The 17,466-nt window shown below is 36.1% G+C and overlaps 1 protein-coding gene across 1 annotated transcript in view; it reads right to left on the minus strand.

Annotated features, from left to right (window-relative positions):
• The window catches only part of CNOT10 (CCR4-NOT transcription complex subunit 10), a 33,972-nt gene that overhangs the window by 10,296 nt on the left and 6,210 nt on the right, over nucleotides 1-17,466 (minus strand). Inside the window, exons 3-14 of the mRNA XM_005518978.3 lie at nucleotides 16,298-16,389; nucleotides 13,504-13,665; nucleotides 12,840-12,990; nucleotides 11,694-11,839; nucleotides 10,734-10,820; nucleotides 9,942-10,025; nucleotides 9,066-9,183; nucleotides 8,075-8,224; nucleotides 6,281-6,483; nucleotides 3,543-3,664; nucleotides 2,769-2,945; nucleotides 64-144 (exon numbers count right to left, since the gene is read on the minus strand). Coding sequence (XP_005519035.2) covers nucleotides 64-144; nucleotides 2,769-2,945; nucleotides 3,543-3,664; nucleotides 6,281-6,483; nucleotides 8,075-8,224; nucleotides 9,066-9,183; nucleotides 9,942-10,025; nucleotides 10,734-10,820; nucleotides 11,694-11,839; nucleotides 12,840-12,990; nucleotides 13,504-13,665; nucleotides 16,298-16,389 — 1,573 coding nt within the window. The remainder of the gene's footprint in view (nucleotides 1-63; nucleotides 145-2,768; nucleotides 2,946-3,542; nucleotides 3,665-6,280; nucleotides 6,484-8,074; nucleotides 8,225-9,065; nucleotides 9,184-9,941; nucleotides 10,026-10,733; nucleotides 10,821-11,693; nucleotides 11,840-12,839; nucleotides 12,991-13,503; nucleotides 13,666-16,297; nucleotides 16,390-17,466) is intronic.

The following is a 17,466-nucleotide window of genomic DNA, read 5'->3' on the forward strand; positions in this document are numbered from 1 at the left end:
ACTAGGAATCGCAATTAAGAAAGAGGCTTATTTAATGGTGGATATTTTATATTATTTACTTGCCTTAAATTCTCCAATTCCTGTTTCTTCAAAGGTGAAGAAGGAGGAGCTGCAATGAATTTATCCCCTTCATGACTTTTATTGCTAGAATAAAAACAGTGTATTATTATAATAAGCAATTTAAAAATTGTCAGTGTATTTATTCACTTAATTTAAAAGAACATAAAAAATTCTGCAGCCTAAAAGAAAAGGAATTTAAGTTATGCAGAGATTGAGGCACATGCTCTTATCCTAACCATTCTATTTGAGAAGGAAGAAGTGGGACACTTGCTGGAAAGGACTTGACAGACAGACCAAACAACCTACACCATCCTTCACAGCCTTAAGCTATTTTTGGACTTCAGTGTAGGATAAGCATTTTTAACTGGAGGGATACAGAATTTGCTGCATTTGTAGCTTCTCTTCTTTTAGCCTGTCAGAAAAGTGGTAAACTAGCTTTCTCTCTAGACATCTTAAAAACTAGTTACATAAATATTCTAGAAAGATAACCCATGAAGTGCTACATCTTCCTTTAGACTTCTAGCTACCCTTCATTACATATATATTATAAATGTCGCTTTTTTCCTCTTTTTTTCCTTTTTCCAAATAAAATTCTACTTTCTTAAAATTACACCTTGTTTGTTTGGGGGGAGCATTTGGGGAATATTAATTCTGTTTAAGAAGTATGAAACTTCACCCTCCAATAAGCTGAAAGAACCTCCTTCTGGAATGAGAACTGAAGAGACAGCTAATGGCAGTGTCTTGGCAGAGAGAGACACCAAGGTCTAGAAAAAGATTTAAAAGAAAATTTAGAACTGAAACTTAATCTGTCCACTTAGAAAGAACTTAATTTATGAATGTAATGTCTGTTTATTACAAACAGGTAAGATAACTTCAACATTCAAAACATAAAGCAGAAAACTCCAAGGTAATCCATACTCAATACTGCTGTAGAGTATATACTTCATGTCTTTACCAAAAATTAGATTAAAAAAATACCCTTGACCACTAAAAGTAATCACTGTTTTCTTGTGAATAAGAGAAGAATCTGCCTTAAGAGTCAGCTTGCTCAATTAGTGGGATTTGCTTTAAAACTATCCTGTTCAATTAGTGTGATTTTCTTCAAATGCCTTGTATGTTTTACTGTTCTCTCACAGAGGTTCCCTTGTCAGAAGGAACAAATCCTTAGAGAACCTTTCAGAATGTGACACAGAAATTCAAGAACAGCCTCTTTTGTTGGATATTTTGAGATTGGCAGTGACTACTGGTAGATATGAGGGAGTCCTTTCTTTAGCTTTTTTCAGCTAAAGAAGCATCTGGTTTTGAAAGCAGAAGGTAGCAAAGGATCTTCCCATACAGGGCATGTTTTCCTTTCCTCACTCCTACAAAAATAAACAAAAAACACCCTAATAGAAAACAAAAAAGGAGGTCTTGTCTGAGCAAGTGCCACCATTTTGTTTTCATCACTGCCCCTTAGTGAGCCCCAAAAGATTAAAATTTAAGTCCCATTTAAACCAGAGAAGCCTCATCTCAATGGGCTGCATATATACTTGCCAGAGAATCTCCAACCTTAGTGAAGAGAAAAAAAGAAAAAAAAACCCTACAACAACCAAACAAAAAGAAAAACCCACAACCACCCCCTAACCCATCTGACTTTTATAAATCATTTGGTCACTTGACAAGATAGATTGTAATCGGAAAAACAGGATTATAGAGAACAGCTTTCAAATACTGTTGCAACAGTAACAGCCACTGACCCCCAGCCACAGTCTATCTGCAGACAACCTCAGAATATATGAGGATGCACCTTGTGCCTATACAACACAGTTTGTGTGCAGTAAATCCTGCCTCGTGACAAATGGATCTTATCTTCTTAACACTTATTGGTACTCAGGTCTGACAAAACCAGTGTTTTTTCATTACTCTCTAAGAAGTTCAAGTTCTATCACAGACACTTTTTCCAGATGAGTTATTGTAACATTTCCGCTCAAAATGGTCTTTAATGAAAGTGCAGACTATGATCAAAAGTTATTCTTTGAAAGGAAGTCCAGAATATATGCGGTAATGCAATAAATTAAACCACCTTCCTTTAACATAGTATCTACAAATTACTTTTTCAGAAGCTTTATTGACAAAAAAGATTTTTCTTAAATTCTTTTCTGCAAAATATGATTTATTAAGCAAAAGCTCCATGCTGCTTTCCTACTTGCTTTCTAAACCTAGTTTCCTACTTTAATGCAAACACAACAAAGTATACTAGGGCTGATGAATGCCAAATCTGATCATAGGGAAATGTTTACAACTGAGATTCCAGACATTCATATATACACATATATTGAATCAAGTCCATGGCGCACGTGTGCGCACACACAAAATCACTGTAACATGTGAAACTTCACTTACAATTAGAGAAATACCCATATGCACAGCAGGAGAGTGTGGGAAAACATAACATTTACAGCACAAAAAAAAAAGATGGCCAAGGGAAAAAATAATTTCACTGTCTAATTTAATAAAAGTTGTTAGGGACAGGAGGAATCAACTCAGTATTTTATTCTTAAATTAAAACAACAGGGATATAAACAATTTCCTTGAACAGGCCAGCACTGTTAAGAGAATTTACAAATATGTTCTATTTTTCTGCTGGCCAAACAAGGTAAGTAGCAGACACAGACTGTTGGCCCACAGTTACTCTGGACAAAAAGAAAGGTTTATTCAATTCTGTTTACCTGCATGCTTCACTGCTTTCAGTGTTTTCTGTATTTCCCCCCAGCTGATTACTTGTTTTAGATCCATTTTCCTGCTTGGGCTCCTGTTGATCTTCTGGCAGTAGCAGCAAGGCATTTCTTAGACAAATCGCTGCAAACTCCATGCTGGCTACAGGTATTGCTGAGGACTGCCCATCACTTAAAGAGAAACAGAAGTTGACAAGTAAGTAGCAATCCTACTAAATTAAAAATAAAAGCAGAGCTCCAGAAATATCTGAATACAGAGAAAACTTCACCCTAAAAATGTTAAATAATGCTTTAATATACCAAATTTAATTTATGAGCATATAGTATCTTGTTATTTTTACATATTGAAAATACATCACAATGCCCAAATAGATTTTACCACGTAACTTCTTGATTTCACTTACTGAAGTTTTATGGGACAGCAACTAGATTCTTCCTGCACTTTTCTAAAGTGGATTACAGAAAACATATATATTCTAAGTGAGAAAAGGAGGACAGATTTAGCTATCTGAAAATAAAAATTTCAGCTAAATGAATTTTAAGCTTTAATGCTCATCTTACTTACAATAAACACACAGTTAAGCCCTCTGCTGGTTATCACAGAGGAGGCACAAAATGATGTTTAAGACTCTTCAAGCATTTTTGCATGCCTCTCTTCACTACATGAACAAACAGTTATTCCATAACAGTTAAAATCTCTGATAAACAGATATGCATCCTTAACAAAGTTATAAGAACAAATAAATTACCCATGGAAAACATACTCACTTATAAACAACATTCTGTATGGACTGGGATGCTAGGACTATCTTACGGTGGTAGCCTTGACCTACTATTGATTGCACAATTCCCTTTTTGCTGGGAAGACCTTTAGTCTCTTGTTCTGATGTCTAAAAGGAAAAAGGAAAAAAAAAAAAAGCTTAAATGTCAAGGCTATTGAATGAGAGCTGGACAAAATAAGTGAAGGCTGAAAGAAGACCTTGAACCCTGCTAAAATATAAGAATAACGGATACAGTTTTAAATCTAAAGTACAATGAAGGATCAAGCACCTTCTATTGTCTTTTGTTGCAGAGGGGTTTTACTGCACACAGTGTAAGCACAGATTAGTTCTGACAGCTTGTCTGATAGCCTACTGACCTAGTTTCTCCTCTGTTTTGAAAGCAAAAGAACAATGAACCAAGTCATATTAAAAGAACTGACAGGATATCTAAAAAGAAATAATTTGATCTGCCAAATAACATTCAGTCTTGGCACTGTAATGCTTGCCATCTTCTGTCCCTGCTTACACAGCACTCGAAACGCTCTTTGGAAAAGCTGCTCCCAAACTGTTCCACAGGGAGCACAAAGCTGAACAACAACATATGCAAAGATACATTAAATTAACTTGTTTAATGGGTTGTTGAGTATGTAGAAACATTATGGGGGTCAAATGAACTTAAAGTACCCTAATTGTCAGTCCCAAGAATTATCTCTACACCATGTTTACTGGGGTTTGTTTGGCTGTTTTACCATGAGCCATCTTAACTTCATTGGTAAGTTTAGTGAGTGATGAAGAGTTGCAGTTTTAAGAAAAAACTTACCCTAAATCTGGATTTTCAATAGTTATCACTTAAAAAAAAAAATATCAGAATCTATTGCAAAAATATTGACATAGTAGCATTTACTGCCAAATAAAAAACACATACACTCAAGTTGCATATGAAGCACATATTTCAAAAAGGGTGTTTGAAATGCAGGTGTTTAAAAGGGAGTCTTCTTCCATTTATATTTTATAAACTAAAATACTAAAGTGGGTGAAAATTAGCTCCAGTGAAATTGCTTTTCTGCATGGTTCTCAGAGCATAAGTATGAATCCATACTTAGATATAAAGGAATATTACTGCAAATTGCGTTACAAGGCCAAATTAAACATATTATTGACTTTAGGGCCTCACTTGTCATGTTGCAAATCTAACGATTTAAAGACACTTTCTCTTTGCCTTTAATATTAATAGCACCCAAAGTTAATTTTTTTCTTTTAAGATTACAAATTTAGGGAACAACAAGCTGGTTTTTTGACATGAATTCAAGCTCTCTGGTACACCACACAGCATCATAACTGTACAGGAAGAAAGCCTCAGGAACATGGCATAATCTACTACTTTGGCTAGTCTGCAGTAAACAGGGAAATGCCCCATAAGGATCTGTATTTCCCTTTTCCAGACTGCTTAACACCCAATCCTAGCTGGAATCCTAGTTGTGGATTTTTGCCACAAAACCTAAGCTAATCCACTCTTATACTCAGCTTTTCACTAGAGATGATCAGATGTGTCTTCTTTATCTATGTGTGACTTGTACCCAGTAGGATGGATATAGAAAACTGAAAAATTAGTATGAAGAAAGCTGTTCTTCCTGCATTTGCTGCGCTTTATAAAACTCAGGCAATCTGACAAGTGGCACATACAGAATCAGTCAGTCCAGTTTTGACCTAGCACTCTTGAATCTTCAGTGCTCTGCCTCTGAAACTGGAATACAACCAAACCTCTGCTATAAAGTTATATCTTTTTTAAGTTCTCTGAAATGGAGATACCAAAATATTGAGTACTATTCAAATTCCCAAGAGAAAAGTTATTAATTTTGTATTTGGAAGTGGGCAGTAAATAAATGCACAGAGGCCACCCTGAGAGGAAAAACAAAGAATTCAGGGGTGGGGGGAAATAGAGTGAATTTGTTCTATTCAAATAGACAAATAAACAAATAGAATAGCTATTTGTTCAATTCATCCCAAACATTCTGTGTAAGGAGTGAAATGGGTATACTGTGGGAATAACTGCATGGGATCATGCAATTACAGATTACATCATTACTCCCCCACACTTAAGGGGTGAATTACAGTTTTACATGGTAACAAGTACAGTGTATCTAAATTTCACAGATGTACTGTTTAGGTGCAGTTTTTTCTTCTAAGAGCAAATGATCCTGTCCTCAGCTCTGTGAATTTTATCATATGGGTTTATCCTAAACATACATGGATCAACAGGTTGAAAACAAGATGTCCCAGAGGACATGCAATATGCCTGCCATCAGCAGGTTTCCACCAGCTTTGCCAGGAAAAGAAGATGAAGACATGGCAATTAGAGGTTCTGTTTCCCAGCAGTTGTGATGCCAACAGCTTCAGGATGGAGAAGGCTGATCGCTGCTTCCTCAGCCTCTGTCACTTTCAGGCTACTCACACTACAGTCTCACCCTGCTTAATCTCTAGTGGACAATAAGTGAGGAAACAATGAAACTTCAGATGAGCTTTGGCTGCATGAAGAGAAAAAGGACATATGCAAAGAGTTCCCTTCAGCTGTTGCAGCTCCAGATTAAACACATAGAAATACATATACACAAGAAAGAATTCGTCTGGATTTACAGAGATGTTACAAGATCAGGCCTTCAAAATACACAGCTTGACTCTAGGTATTAGTTGTACCTTTCTGTAACCACATGCCATTCCTAAGAAGAATTTTCCAAAGCTACTTACCCCTTTATTGGCAGCAATGCAGCATTCTGCTATTCTCAGCCACAGACGAGGGTTTGAGTGATAAACCTGGACTGCCTCAATCAGGCATTCAAAGGCAGCTAAGGGCCTCCCAATATGCAAGAGCTGAATTCCACAGTTATAGAGCAACTCATATCGTTTGTTAGTCAGTAGTGTACACATGGGTCTCCCTGAAAATTTTTTACCTGCAGAAAAGGATTACATCATATTGGATGTGAAGCTCAAGAGAGCACAAAACACTAAGAGGAAGAGAGAAGCTGAGAGAAACACCCCAAAGATACCAAAACACCCTCTCATTGCTGAAATCCACTAGCCTCCCTCTGTAAATTACTTTCATACCAAAACTGATTTCAAAGACAAATTAATTGTATTCTTAATAAAGATTGTAGTACATTAAATGCTAACCTCATACATTCCTTATCACACAAGCTAAGTGTTGCACAATAATACTAAATCCCAGATTTCTGAGAATACACATCTACACACATTCCAAAGAATATAGATTCCAGAAGAAAACCACTTTGCTATTAAGCATAAAACACTTTCTGTCTTCACATCAATACCTAAGGCTCCACTTAGGTCCAGGGGAGAAATAAGAAAAACAATAAAAATGCCTGATAGTGAGTATATTTTAAAGAAAACAAGAAACGAAAACAATTATAACTTCATCATGAAATGATGAAGGCTGAGTGTGAAGGCCCTCTATAGTCAGACAGGAGAGGCCTCACATTCACAAGCTCTGGTCCTGTTCTCTGGGACAACACAGAAGGCCTGGAATGTGTTTATGGTAACTTTCTTCTCCAAATGTTGAAGGAGTCAATGAGGACAGGTCCATACTGGACCTCATTCTCACCAACAAGGTGGGGCTTGTTGGGACAGTGAAACAGTGGAGTTAAAGATCCTTAGGACAGCATGAAGTATATACAGCAAGCTCACTACAGTGGATTTCAGGCAAGTAGACTTCGGCATCTTGTAGGGTCTGATTGGTACAAAACCATGGAATAAAGCCCTGAATGGAAGAGGAGCCCAAGAAAGCTGATTAATACTCACGGACCACCTCTCCCAAGCTCAGGAGTGATGTAACCCTACAAAGAAGTCAGGCAAAAATGCCAAGAGGCCTCCTTAACAAGGAGCTCTTGGAAAAACTCAAATACAAAAACAAGCCTACAAAGGGTGGAAGCAAGGACCAGTAACCTGGGAGGAAGACAGAGAAACTGAGCAACCAGGGATCAGGTTGGAAAGCCAAAGCCCTGACAGGATTAAATCTGACCAGTGACATCAAGAGCAACAACAAAATCTTCTACAGGTATGTTGGTGATGAAAGAAAGACTAGGGAAAGTGTGAGCCCCCTCCACAAGGAAACAGGAGACCTGGTTACCCAGAATAGGGAGAAGGTATCCTTCATGCCCTGATGGTTCTATATATTGCCAGCAGGACCAAAAATAACCTACGCAAAATAGGTCACAAAAACTTTATTTATTTATACCTCCCTAACTGATGGACAAAGTCTATAAACAAGAAAGAATTGTGCCTGCACTATGGTACATCAAGAAAAACAAAGAAATAAAGAACATATTTAATCATCATCATGTATTTCTGGCAGCAGCAACTATATTCTTGTATCAGGTTATCATCAAAATTCTCACCCCTCTTACCCTGCCCTCCACAAAGAGATTTTGGAAGGGGAATTTTGCTGATAATTACTCAAACCTTCTGTTCCCTATTTCCTAGATTTGCCAACCCATCTTTTACCATCTGTTTTAATCTCTTGCTTACCTGGATCCGAGCTGCCCGTTCCCAGCTGTGCACATGCATTATCATTTTCTTGCAAGGCTTTTTTAAAGTAAAAAATTCCTAAATTGTGTTTTCCCATTGCAAAGTGAATGCAGCCAAGATTGTTCCAGAACATACACCTTAAGCATTCACCTGAGAGAACAACAAAAGACCATTTTCAGAAAGTGAAAGCTGTTGCTAAGCCCATGAAATGCTCCAACCACTTTCTGATGGGTCAGCATATTATGGCAGTCTATTAAAAATGTTTTTCATGATCCTGTTGTATCTGATATGACATACATATATATTTATACAAGCAGGAAATGCACTCTTCTTCCTAAATATATGTTCAGATAACACTGTGAGAGGTTCTTTCTAAATAATAAAGGACAAAAAATTAAACTTTTCACTTATCTGATGGTGACTAAAGTTTTACAGGGTTAACATGGATAATAAAGACAAAAGAAAAAAAAAAACCCACCCTAAAAATCCAAATAATCAGACCATTAGCAAATCAAACAGACACTATTTTAGTCATAGCCCAGGAAGACTACTAAGTGAACATTAAACTGTGCCAAAAAGCTAATGCAAGAAAGTTATGTAACAGTGAAGTTTTCGAAAAAAATTTAAGTCATAAAGAGAACTTTAAGCATAAAAACTGCCATAGAGGCCTCAATTCTAGATCTAGTAAGCTGCATTTTGTTTCATTTATTGATTAAGAGACTCAATTATAAGCCTTGCAAATATAACACAGTTTCATAAATCCATTTTCATGGACAATCACAGCCTTCTTAGAAGAAGAAATCAATGAAAATCAGCACAGTGTTATGTGAAAGAGTAGAAAAAGAAAGATGTAACACATCCAGCATGTAAACCCATGACTTTCAGGGCTGACACTGTTAAGTAATCATTAATATCCTTAAAATTGTTATCAACAATAGTCCTATTATAGGAGTCACTGAAGTACCTGCACGATGAAGGGTTTTTATTTTACCTGTTTTCATGAAGCCTGGATGCTCAGCAATGTTGGCACTGTTTAAAAGTTTGACAGCTTTACGGTAATTGCCTCTCAAATACTCAAAATTGCTCTTAAGAAAGAGAGAAGGAGCTGACTGTGAAGAAGAAAACAATAGTTTGTTATCCCCTGCTTGATGATTTCTACTGCTAGTGTTATATCACTTCACAAACTTGGCTCTGCTGCCATTTAAAAATAAATGGGTTTAGGCCATAACATTTTCAAGAACTCTGTCATGAACTATAGAGAACCCTGTCATGGAAATGACTAAGGGCAGAGGATCTCTAACCTGTCTTGTAATACCTTCCTCCCCACACTTCCCCTCCCTGCAGAGTTCCTCGTAGGCTGTAATCTTCCTGGTCTGCCAACAGAGACCGCATGATTCAGAAGGTTTTCTGTTAAACTTGCTTTCCAGAAAGACATAAGCCTCCAAAAAACAACAAAAAGAAGGAAAAAACAATCCTAAAAAATGCCCACATATCCCGGAATTAATATTTTATAAACTGGCTTAAACTACCACTTACATCAAAGTTTGTAATATGCATAACATCTCTAGTAAACTAAAACTTATTTCATTTCAATCATAAAGAAAGCTGAACCTGTTTACTATACAGTGTTTCACTGTTATTTTGACACCACAAGGCGTATTTTTTTAGCAACTGAAAACAGCACAAATAAGAAAATCCTACATTAGTTACATTTGCAAAGAGATTACAAACCAAACTGACTACATAAAGAATTACTTCAAACATCCACCCTCAGCAAGACCTTTTTTTGTAAAGTACATTAGGAAATTCAGTTTTAAGATAAAGTACACAGCCAGATTTGAAAAACAACAATCTTAAGAATACTTACATTTCCAGCTGTATTCATAACTGACTTGATCTCCCTTTTGCATGCTTTTAATGACTTCATCTGGATATAGGCTCTCACCTTATACTGTTAAAAATTAAATTTGTTACATAATGTACAATAATTTCTGCAGGTTTACAAGACAAACTGCATTATTTAGATATTTACTGCAGAATATTTTATATACATCTTTAAAGTAGGTAGAAAAAAGCTATTCAAAAAGTCTTCACAAAAAAGAAATTCTATTTAGACTTTAAACACCACATTTATAGGGTTTGTATTTACAAAAAGCAGATGAACATTTTGTTCAGTGGCCAACAGCTGCTCTATATTCAAACACAGATATGAGTACTTAGAATGACAAACTAATTTATATAAAGAATCTAACATCTTAATCCCAGACATTTACCTACTAAACTGAAAACACCAGAAAGTGAATGCTAACAGAGAAGCACTCTGATTCTTCACATATTTTTCAACAGAAGAGCACAGTGAAATAAAACCTCAGCTGATTTAGACTGCTGGAGGTCAAACAGACAAATTCAATGCAGCAAACTGCCATGTAAAGAAATTATTATAACACACATGGAATGAAATGGTGGTGGTGGGAAAGTTGTTAAGTCAGTTCTTCCTGTACAAGGATTGCATGAAAAAGGAAGATTTAGAAAAATTCATTGTTTTGTTTTACAACAAGGAGAGAGAAAGCATCATAATTTGGGCTGAACTAGTTTTGAAGGATAAGACACTCAGATTTAGAAAACCTGTAAAGAAATGTTCTTCTATAAAGACCCTTACCTGATGTATCTTAGATTTAGCAACCTCTATTAAAGCTCCACTTTCAGCTTTTTGATTCGAGGAATCTTTATTAGTATTATTACCTGACTGTCAAACAAAAAAATTAAGCATTACAGTTAGTCACCTTTTAAATTCAGTTGACAGATTCAACTCACACAAAGAAAAAGAAGTATTTAATAGTATAAATAATAATATTGTTTTAAGTATTTAGTATCAAAATGTACACATCTCACCAGGAACTAACTTGAGTTTAACTATCAAAATCCACGAACCACACCAGCCTATGAAGAGCTGAATTCTGTACTAACATTAGTGCTACTCTGTGTAGCTCTGCAGTTAAGAAGAATTCCTTTGCCTAGAAGAATGACATGCACATTCTAGAGTACCTCTTTAATACTTCCTTCAGTACAATTACTATTATACTTAAAGAGAGAATATTTTAAGTGTGACACTCCATCAAGAGGGAAACACTGAAATGCCTCTCTTCACTTCCAATCCACCACTGATTCTACTGATTTTTCCAAAAGGCAAGTGAAAGACTTCATTTGAAAGTCTGCCTCATACTTTCAGCTACTATGTAAAAAAGATGCTTAATTTCCCATCCTATGCTATCCAACTGCAGTTCCTCTGACACTGACTTCCCTTTCAAACTTAGGGTCTCATATGGACATAATCAAAGACAAACAATATTTGACCCTGGACACAACTGTATTTCCAATGCAAGTCTCTGACTGAAGAAAGACATTTTAGCTCTCTGAAGTAAGAGAAAAGGGTGAAAGAGAGGGAATAAACAGCTGCTGTACACAACTCAGTTACTAACATATTTAAGCTGCTGTCTATAGTTACAGGTGATCTAATATAGTTTTAGAACTCAAAAGCCTTTTAAGACACTAATTTTGGACTGAGCTAAAGCTTACTTCTGATAAAGATTTAATGGCATTTGTGTGATTTTAAGCTTACCTCACTTTTTCCATTCTTGCTGTTATTGTTGCCCTGTGAAATCATTTTTTCCAGAACAGCAAGCAGATGCAAGGCTTTCTCAGCTTGGTAAGTTAACAGGTATAAGTCTACAAGCAAGAAGCATACAGCCTGGGCAAATTTCTCTTCTGTGAAAAGCAAAGAAGAAAAAATTGTTTTACAGCTCTCATATCAATCCCTCCAAACATGATGGAAAAACAATGACTATAAAGCGCCATCTATGCAACACTATGAGAAAAATCAATATATTACATAAGAAAAAATAATGCTGCCGTGTCCATCCCACAGCTAAGTACACACACAGAAAAGAAAGCTCATTCATTCAAATGGCATCAGCATAAAAGCACAGACTAAAGACAGCTTAACAAGTATTTCATGTTCATAGGTTCTGAGAACTGAGCTAAGCAGATCAGCACCAAAGATGCAGCATCTAAACAGACAGAGCCATATGCAGATGTAGAATCCCACAAAGCTCAGAAAGATTTTGTACAAACACATCTCTGTTTAGCTGACTTCACAGAGTAAGTCCCAATTATGCATATTGAAAACTGGGAGGAATTGAAGCAGAAACACAGTCGTATTTACTGAATTTACTGAGACCCACATATATACATCCTTCAGCCTTCTCACTTCTAAAATTCAACAAGGATTATGAAATTATTTCATAAAAGTATGGCAATTCCACTGCACAAGGTATCATAGCTCATAAAAGTTGCAGACTTTGTATTCAGATATAAGCACATACAGTTCTGCATTACCTAATAAAGGTATTTAAAAATGAGTGCCCTGAAAAACAGACACATACCAGTGAAGTTGCATGATGGCTCAAAACATCAGCTTTAAAATAATTTCATTAGCTTGCACATATTATTTACATAAATACCTTCACAAGTTGAAAAAATCCATTTCAGTTTCATAGCTCTTGTATGCTAAAGCTCTCTGAAGCACCTTCCCCCAAATTTGTTTGCTGTCCTTGATATAAGTAAAACATATTCTTCATTCCAAACCCTACTTAATTTCTTAAAACCGTATTAGACAAATTACAAATCACTTGTCTGGTAGTGAGAAAGACTGAATTGTCTTTCTGTGGCTCTTGAATGAACAAGATTCTTCTTTCTGCCTACATACCAAAAGGCTCTATGAACTGGTACAGCTTCTCCCCAACGGATATAGCTTCAGTATACTGACGCAGATGGTACAGGATAACAGCTTGATTGTAGTACAGCATACTGTTCTCAACATCATCCAAACCATCCATTTCTTCAACAACAGAGTGAACCTGAAAAAATCCCACTCATTTCATTAAACTTTCAGTACTCATGATTTTTAAGTACCAGGTATTTAAAAAAAAAAAACAAAACAACTCCAAAGCTATGAATTTTTCTAAAGGTAAATTATAACTTACTGACCTAATAAATTTCATCGTTGTTGCACATTAATACAGCAAAAAAACATACAATGAAATAGAAAATAGTCAACTGAGTAGTAAAGTAATATTTTCACTTTTTTATTATTTCACAAGCTATTCCATGTTAAGGAACTTTCTACTGAAATAACATAGCAGGTCCTTCTATTATTATAGTCTCAGACTAATTTCAACAATAGTTTAAAACACAACTACAAAAACTGTCCTACAAGATTAAACTGACTCAGATGTTTAAAAGTAATATTTCTTTCTTATTTTATTAAATCTACAGGACAAGGGGTAAAAGCTTTACTCCTACTTCACTGAAAGATCCCACCACATTAATAGTACTCAAAATCAAGTATCATGTCAATACAGTTGCATTACCTGGTTTTTCAGCTGGTTAAGGGTTTGTCTCAAATTGTCTGTGGTAGTCTGATTACTTTTACAGAACTCTGCAACAGCAGTATTCAAAGTTATTTTGTAGTCATCTTTGTTTATGTCTTGAAGGGTATTTAGGTGTTGTAAACAAGCATCATAGTTTCCAGCCTGTAAATTGTACAAATATCAGAAGCATGCATGAGAAGATACAGTCTTTCCTTTATCAATACAAGTGAATTAAGCATCTATACACATTCTTCATTATTTATGCAGATTAACATGGATGAGAAGCAAGTCTAAATGTTGAAGCCATATCCAAACTTCAAAAATAATTTGGTGAAGTAAGGACAAATTAAATAGCTGATTATTATTAACAGATGTTTTCATAAAAAGCATTATTCTCATTTCTCTTATATATTAAGCTTCAAGACTCTGTTTCCTCAGTTTTCATAATCTTTCCCCATTTCATGAATACTGAGCAGTTGCTTACACAAGTTCCAGCCCAACATTTTATTTTCAGTCTTCAGTTCATCTGAATATATAGTGATTTACAATTTGATCTATGGAAGTTAGCTCGAAAGATTGGAAAAAGAAAATGTCACTTTCCCAGAATAGATTTAAAAAAAACTTTTCACAACCTTTAGCTGTTGGATGAAATACTCAATCACCTAGGCATGCCTAAGCAGAAACTAGGAGCCAAGCATGATACTCCACTGATGTGTGATTTAATGGAAAATTCTCTTTCTTTGACCACAGGAATAAACAAGGACTTCCAATTCACATACCTCTGCCTGCTTTCAGTTTTTCTTTTCTGTGTTGGTACAGGAGGACTTCAGTGGCATCAAGGAATGAAAGAGAATTCCTCACTCTTTCAACTACATTAAGCCTAGATGATGCTTCACTTTCAACCGCTCAATTCCTACACAGGAATAATCACATTCACCTCTTCCATATCAGAGTTACTTTCAAAGTGTTCAGACAGATAAGCAGATGCATTTCCATCTCTGTCAATGGTTCACACCCAAAAGCTAAGCTCCTGAGTACCACCCTCCACTTACTCCTCCTTTTCAGGTGCTGTTGCACACAGCTTCTCCCAGACTCCTGATTAACTTCATATTAAGGGCAGAATACAACAGAGAATAGCCCTGGGTCCTTCTGCTCTTCCCAAGAAAGCTGCCATTCTGCAGCTCCTTTCCATGGAACCATTCCAGTTCCTTCAGTCTCCCAGGCAGGCACAGTTATACAACACAGAGAGAGGTGGCAGGACATTGACCCATTTTCAGAACTCTAAGCACCAACAGCATGGATTGGCTTGTGATCATGTGCACACAGGAACTTGCAACTCAACCTTTATGCATGCTCCTTAGTTGAGCCAGTTCATCTCCCACTGATTCTCCTCCTGTGCTCACACTTGGAGCTTCTCTTCAGTAGGAGATTTCAGATCACAGCAACAAGGCTTCTAACCATGGCTGGTCTACAAACCTTGAACCTTTAAATGCTCAGCTTATTTCATGATGTTTTTCTTCCACTAGCAGTCCTTTATGACACTCTACTAGATAGGATCTAGAATATAACACCCAATTTTATAAGAATTATGTCAAGACTGAAACTGGACGTGTGATATGATACAGCAGCATGAGAGGCACATGCTATATGGAGCTACTCAATAGCAAGAAGTCGGCAAACAAGGCATCAAATTAATACTGCTCACATCTGTTGCCACCTCACTCTATTAATTCAGGGAATTCTTAAAGCAAGAAAAAACTTAACAAGATAAACCAGATACACTGGACCAGGATAAAAGTAAAAATTAAATCATTAGCAGATCAAAAGTATTTTAGGCATTTAGATGTGTGGGCAAGGTGGAAAACAAATGACTCTCATGTGTCTTCAGTTCTCAGGCTCAAATGCCACTGATTAAAACGTTATTGAAAAAGAGTGAGCTAGACAGCATTCAAGAAGACACCAGTGAACAACATAGTGTTAAGAACCAACTACACGCACTTCATGTAACAAAAAGAGTGAAACATAGAAGTACTTGGTGAAACATTGAAGCAAGAATCTCAAAAGACAACACTTAAATTCTTTCCTGACCTATTTCACAAATTCAAAAAAGAATTTAAAACAAGGCATTTCGGTGACAGAGATACAATTGAAAGGAAAAGTAATTATACTTCCTGTCACACATTAAATTAGGAGCCAATACAAAGAAAGAAATAAACTGAAAGATCTGGTACCTGAACTTTAACACAGAAGAAAAAACTCTTACATGAAACACAGAACAAGTAGCAGATACTTGTAGATACTGTAGGAGTTAGGCATTCAGAAATATGTTTTAATGCAGTGACAGGGCATTATACAACACTTTTTGTGAAAGAATATAGCACAATGCTAAAACACAAAAGTGTTTCATTGTTGTTTTTTAAATATATGAGGTTCTTTTAAACACTAACACACCATTTTTAGCTAGGTGTAATTAATTCTTCTGAGAGATCATGCATTTCCAATGCTGATGCAGAAGAGAAGCCTGCTTCTTCTAATTAACTCATCATATAGCTTTTAAGGTTACTGAGTTTGAAGAATCAAGATTAAAAGTGCTCTTGTTCAAGTATCCTGTTCAGTCTTCTCACACCACAGCGGATAGAAAATGCCTGTGCTGTCTTTATAACAAAACTAGTACTACTTTTGAACATATTCTTAATGCATTTGCAACTGTATTAAGAAAACAGGAAAAACACTTACACAAGCTCATTTAGCTGTAATGTGGTAACTTAGGAGTCTCAGTTTGACTTTGTCTTACCTGAAAAGCTTGTAATGCACTGCTCGACAATTCCTTTTCCTGATCAGTAATCCCAGAAGTACCCGCTCCTTCATGTTTTTCAGTGCCTTGATCTGTAAAGTGGACAGAAGATTACAACAAAGCTTGCAAGTGTGATGACAGCTGTGCAGCTTAAAAAATTTGTTTCTTTCAGTTCTCCAGGTCCTCCTGCCAGCACAAGTAATTTTACAGATAACTGTAGCAGTGTCCCTACTACATTATCTATATCCCAAATTACATCTCCTATGACAATATATCAAGTTATTCTATACTTCTAGTGAATTCCTCTCCATAAAATGCAAATTACGGTGCTCAATGAATAACCAAAGTCCTGCAAGTTAATTGATAACCCATACATTTTAGATTTCTCTTTAAAGCTGCAACCATACACTAGGATTGTCTTATTTTGCTCGAAAGTCAGCAGTGAAGGCCATGCATCATGAAATATGTACCACAGTGGGTTAGATGAAAACCCACACAAAATCCTGTATAGTGCTTCCTAAACAGCAAGCAAGGGATACTCCAGGGTGCAACAAAATCCAGAGTAAACACTGTAACTTCCCCACAGCTCTCTACTTTGGAAGAATATCTCCCCAAATAACAGGCTGCACTTGAACCATCACTGTTAATAATCACTGACAGATCTAATATATTTTTGAAAAACCTCTCTATACTTTTGTATTCTTCAATATACTCCAACAAATGCTGTCTGGTGATTATATTGCAAGGCACAAGCACATGCTGCCTGTTCACTTTTTCAGCCTCACTCCAAATCTTACAGATCTTCCTTTGAATTACCTCCCTTACATGAGCAGGAGCAGTTTATTCTCCATCTTACTCACATTTTTTTTTCCAGAATCTTCTCCAGTTCTACTATACTCTTTTCCAGATTAAGACAAGAACAACGAGTAGCAACTATGATGGTGGCCTCTTTATGCATTTATATAGCAATTTAAGAAGGTTTTCATTCCTTCAATTTTTTACATAGAATTCCTAATGATTTATGTTTCAGTCACCAATGAACATATTTTTCAGAAAGTCTACTAAATTCTTTTGTCATCATGTAATTAAGAATTCAGTGAAGTTGCATTAAAAAGCACAGTACAGACATTCCATGTCAAAGAAGCTGAAAATAAAACCAACCCACTAAG

The sequence above is a fragment of the Pseudopodoces humilis genome, chromosome 1 (assembly GCF_049639895.1).
Source record: "Pseudopodoces humilis isolate 2021_Gansu_Grassland_sample_001 chromosome 1, ASM4963989v1, whole genome shotgun sequence".
NCBI lineage: Eukaryota > Metazoa > Chordata > Aves > Passeriformes > Paridae > Pseudopodoces > Pseudopodoces humilis.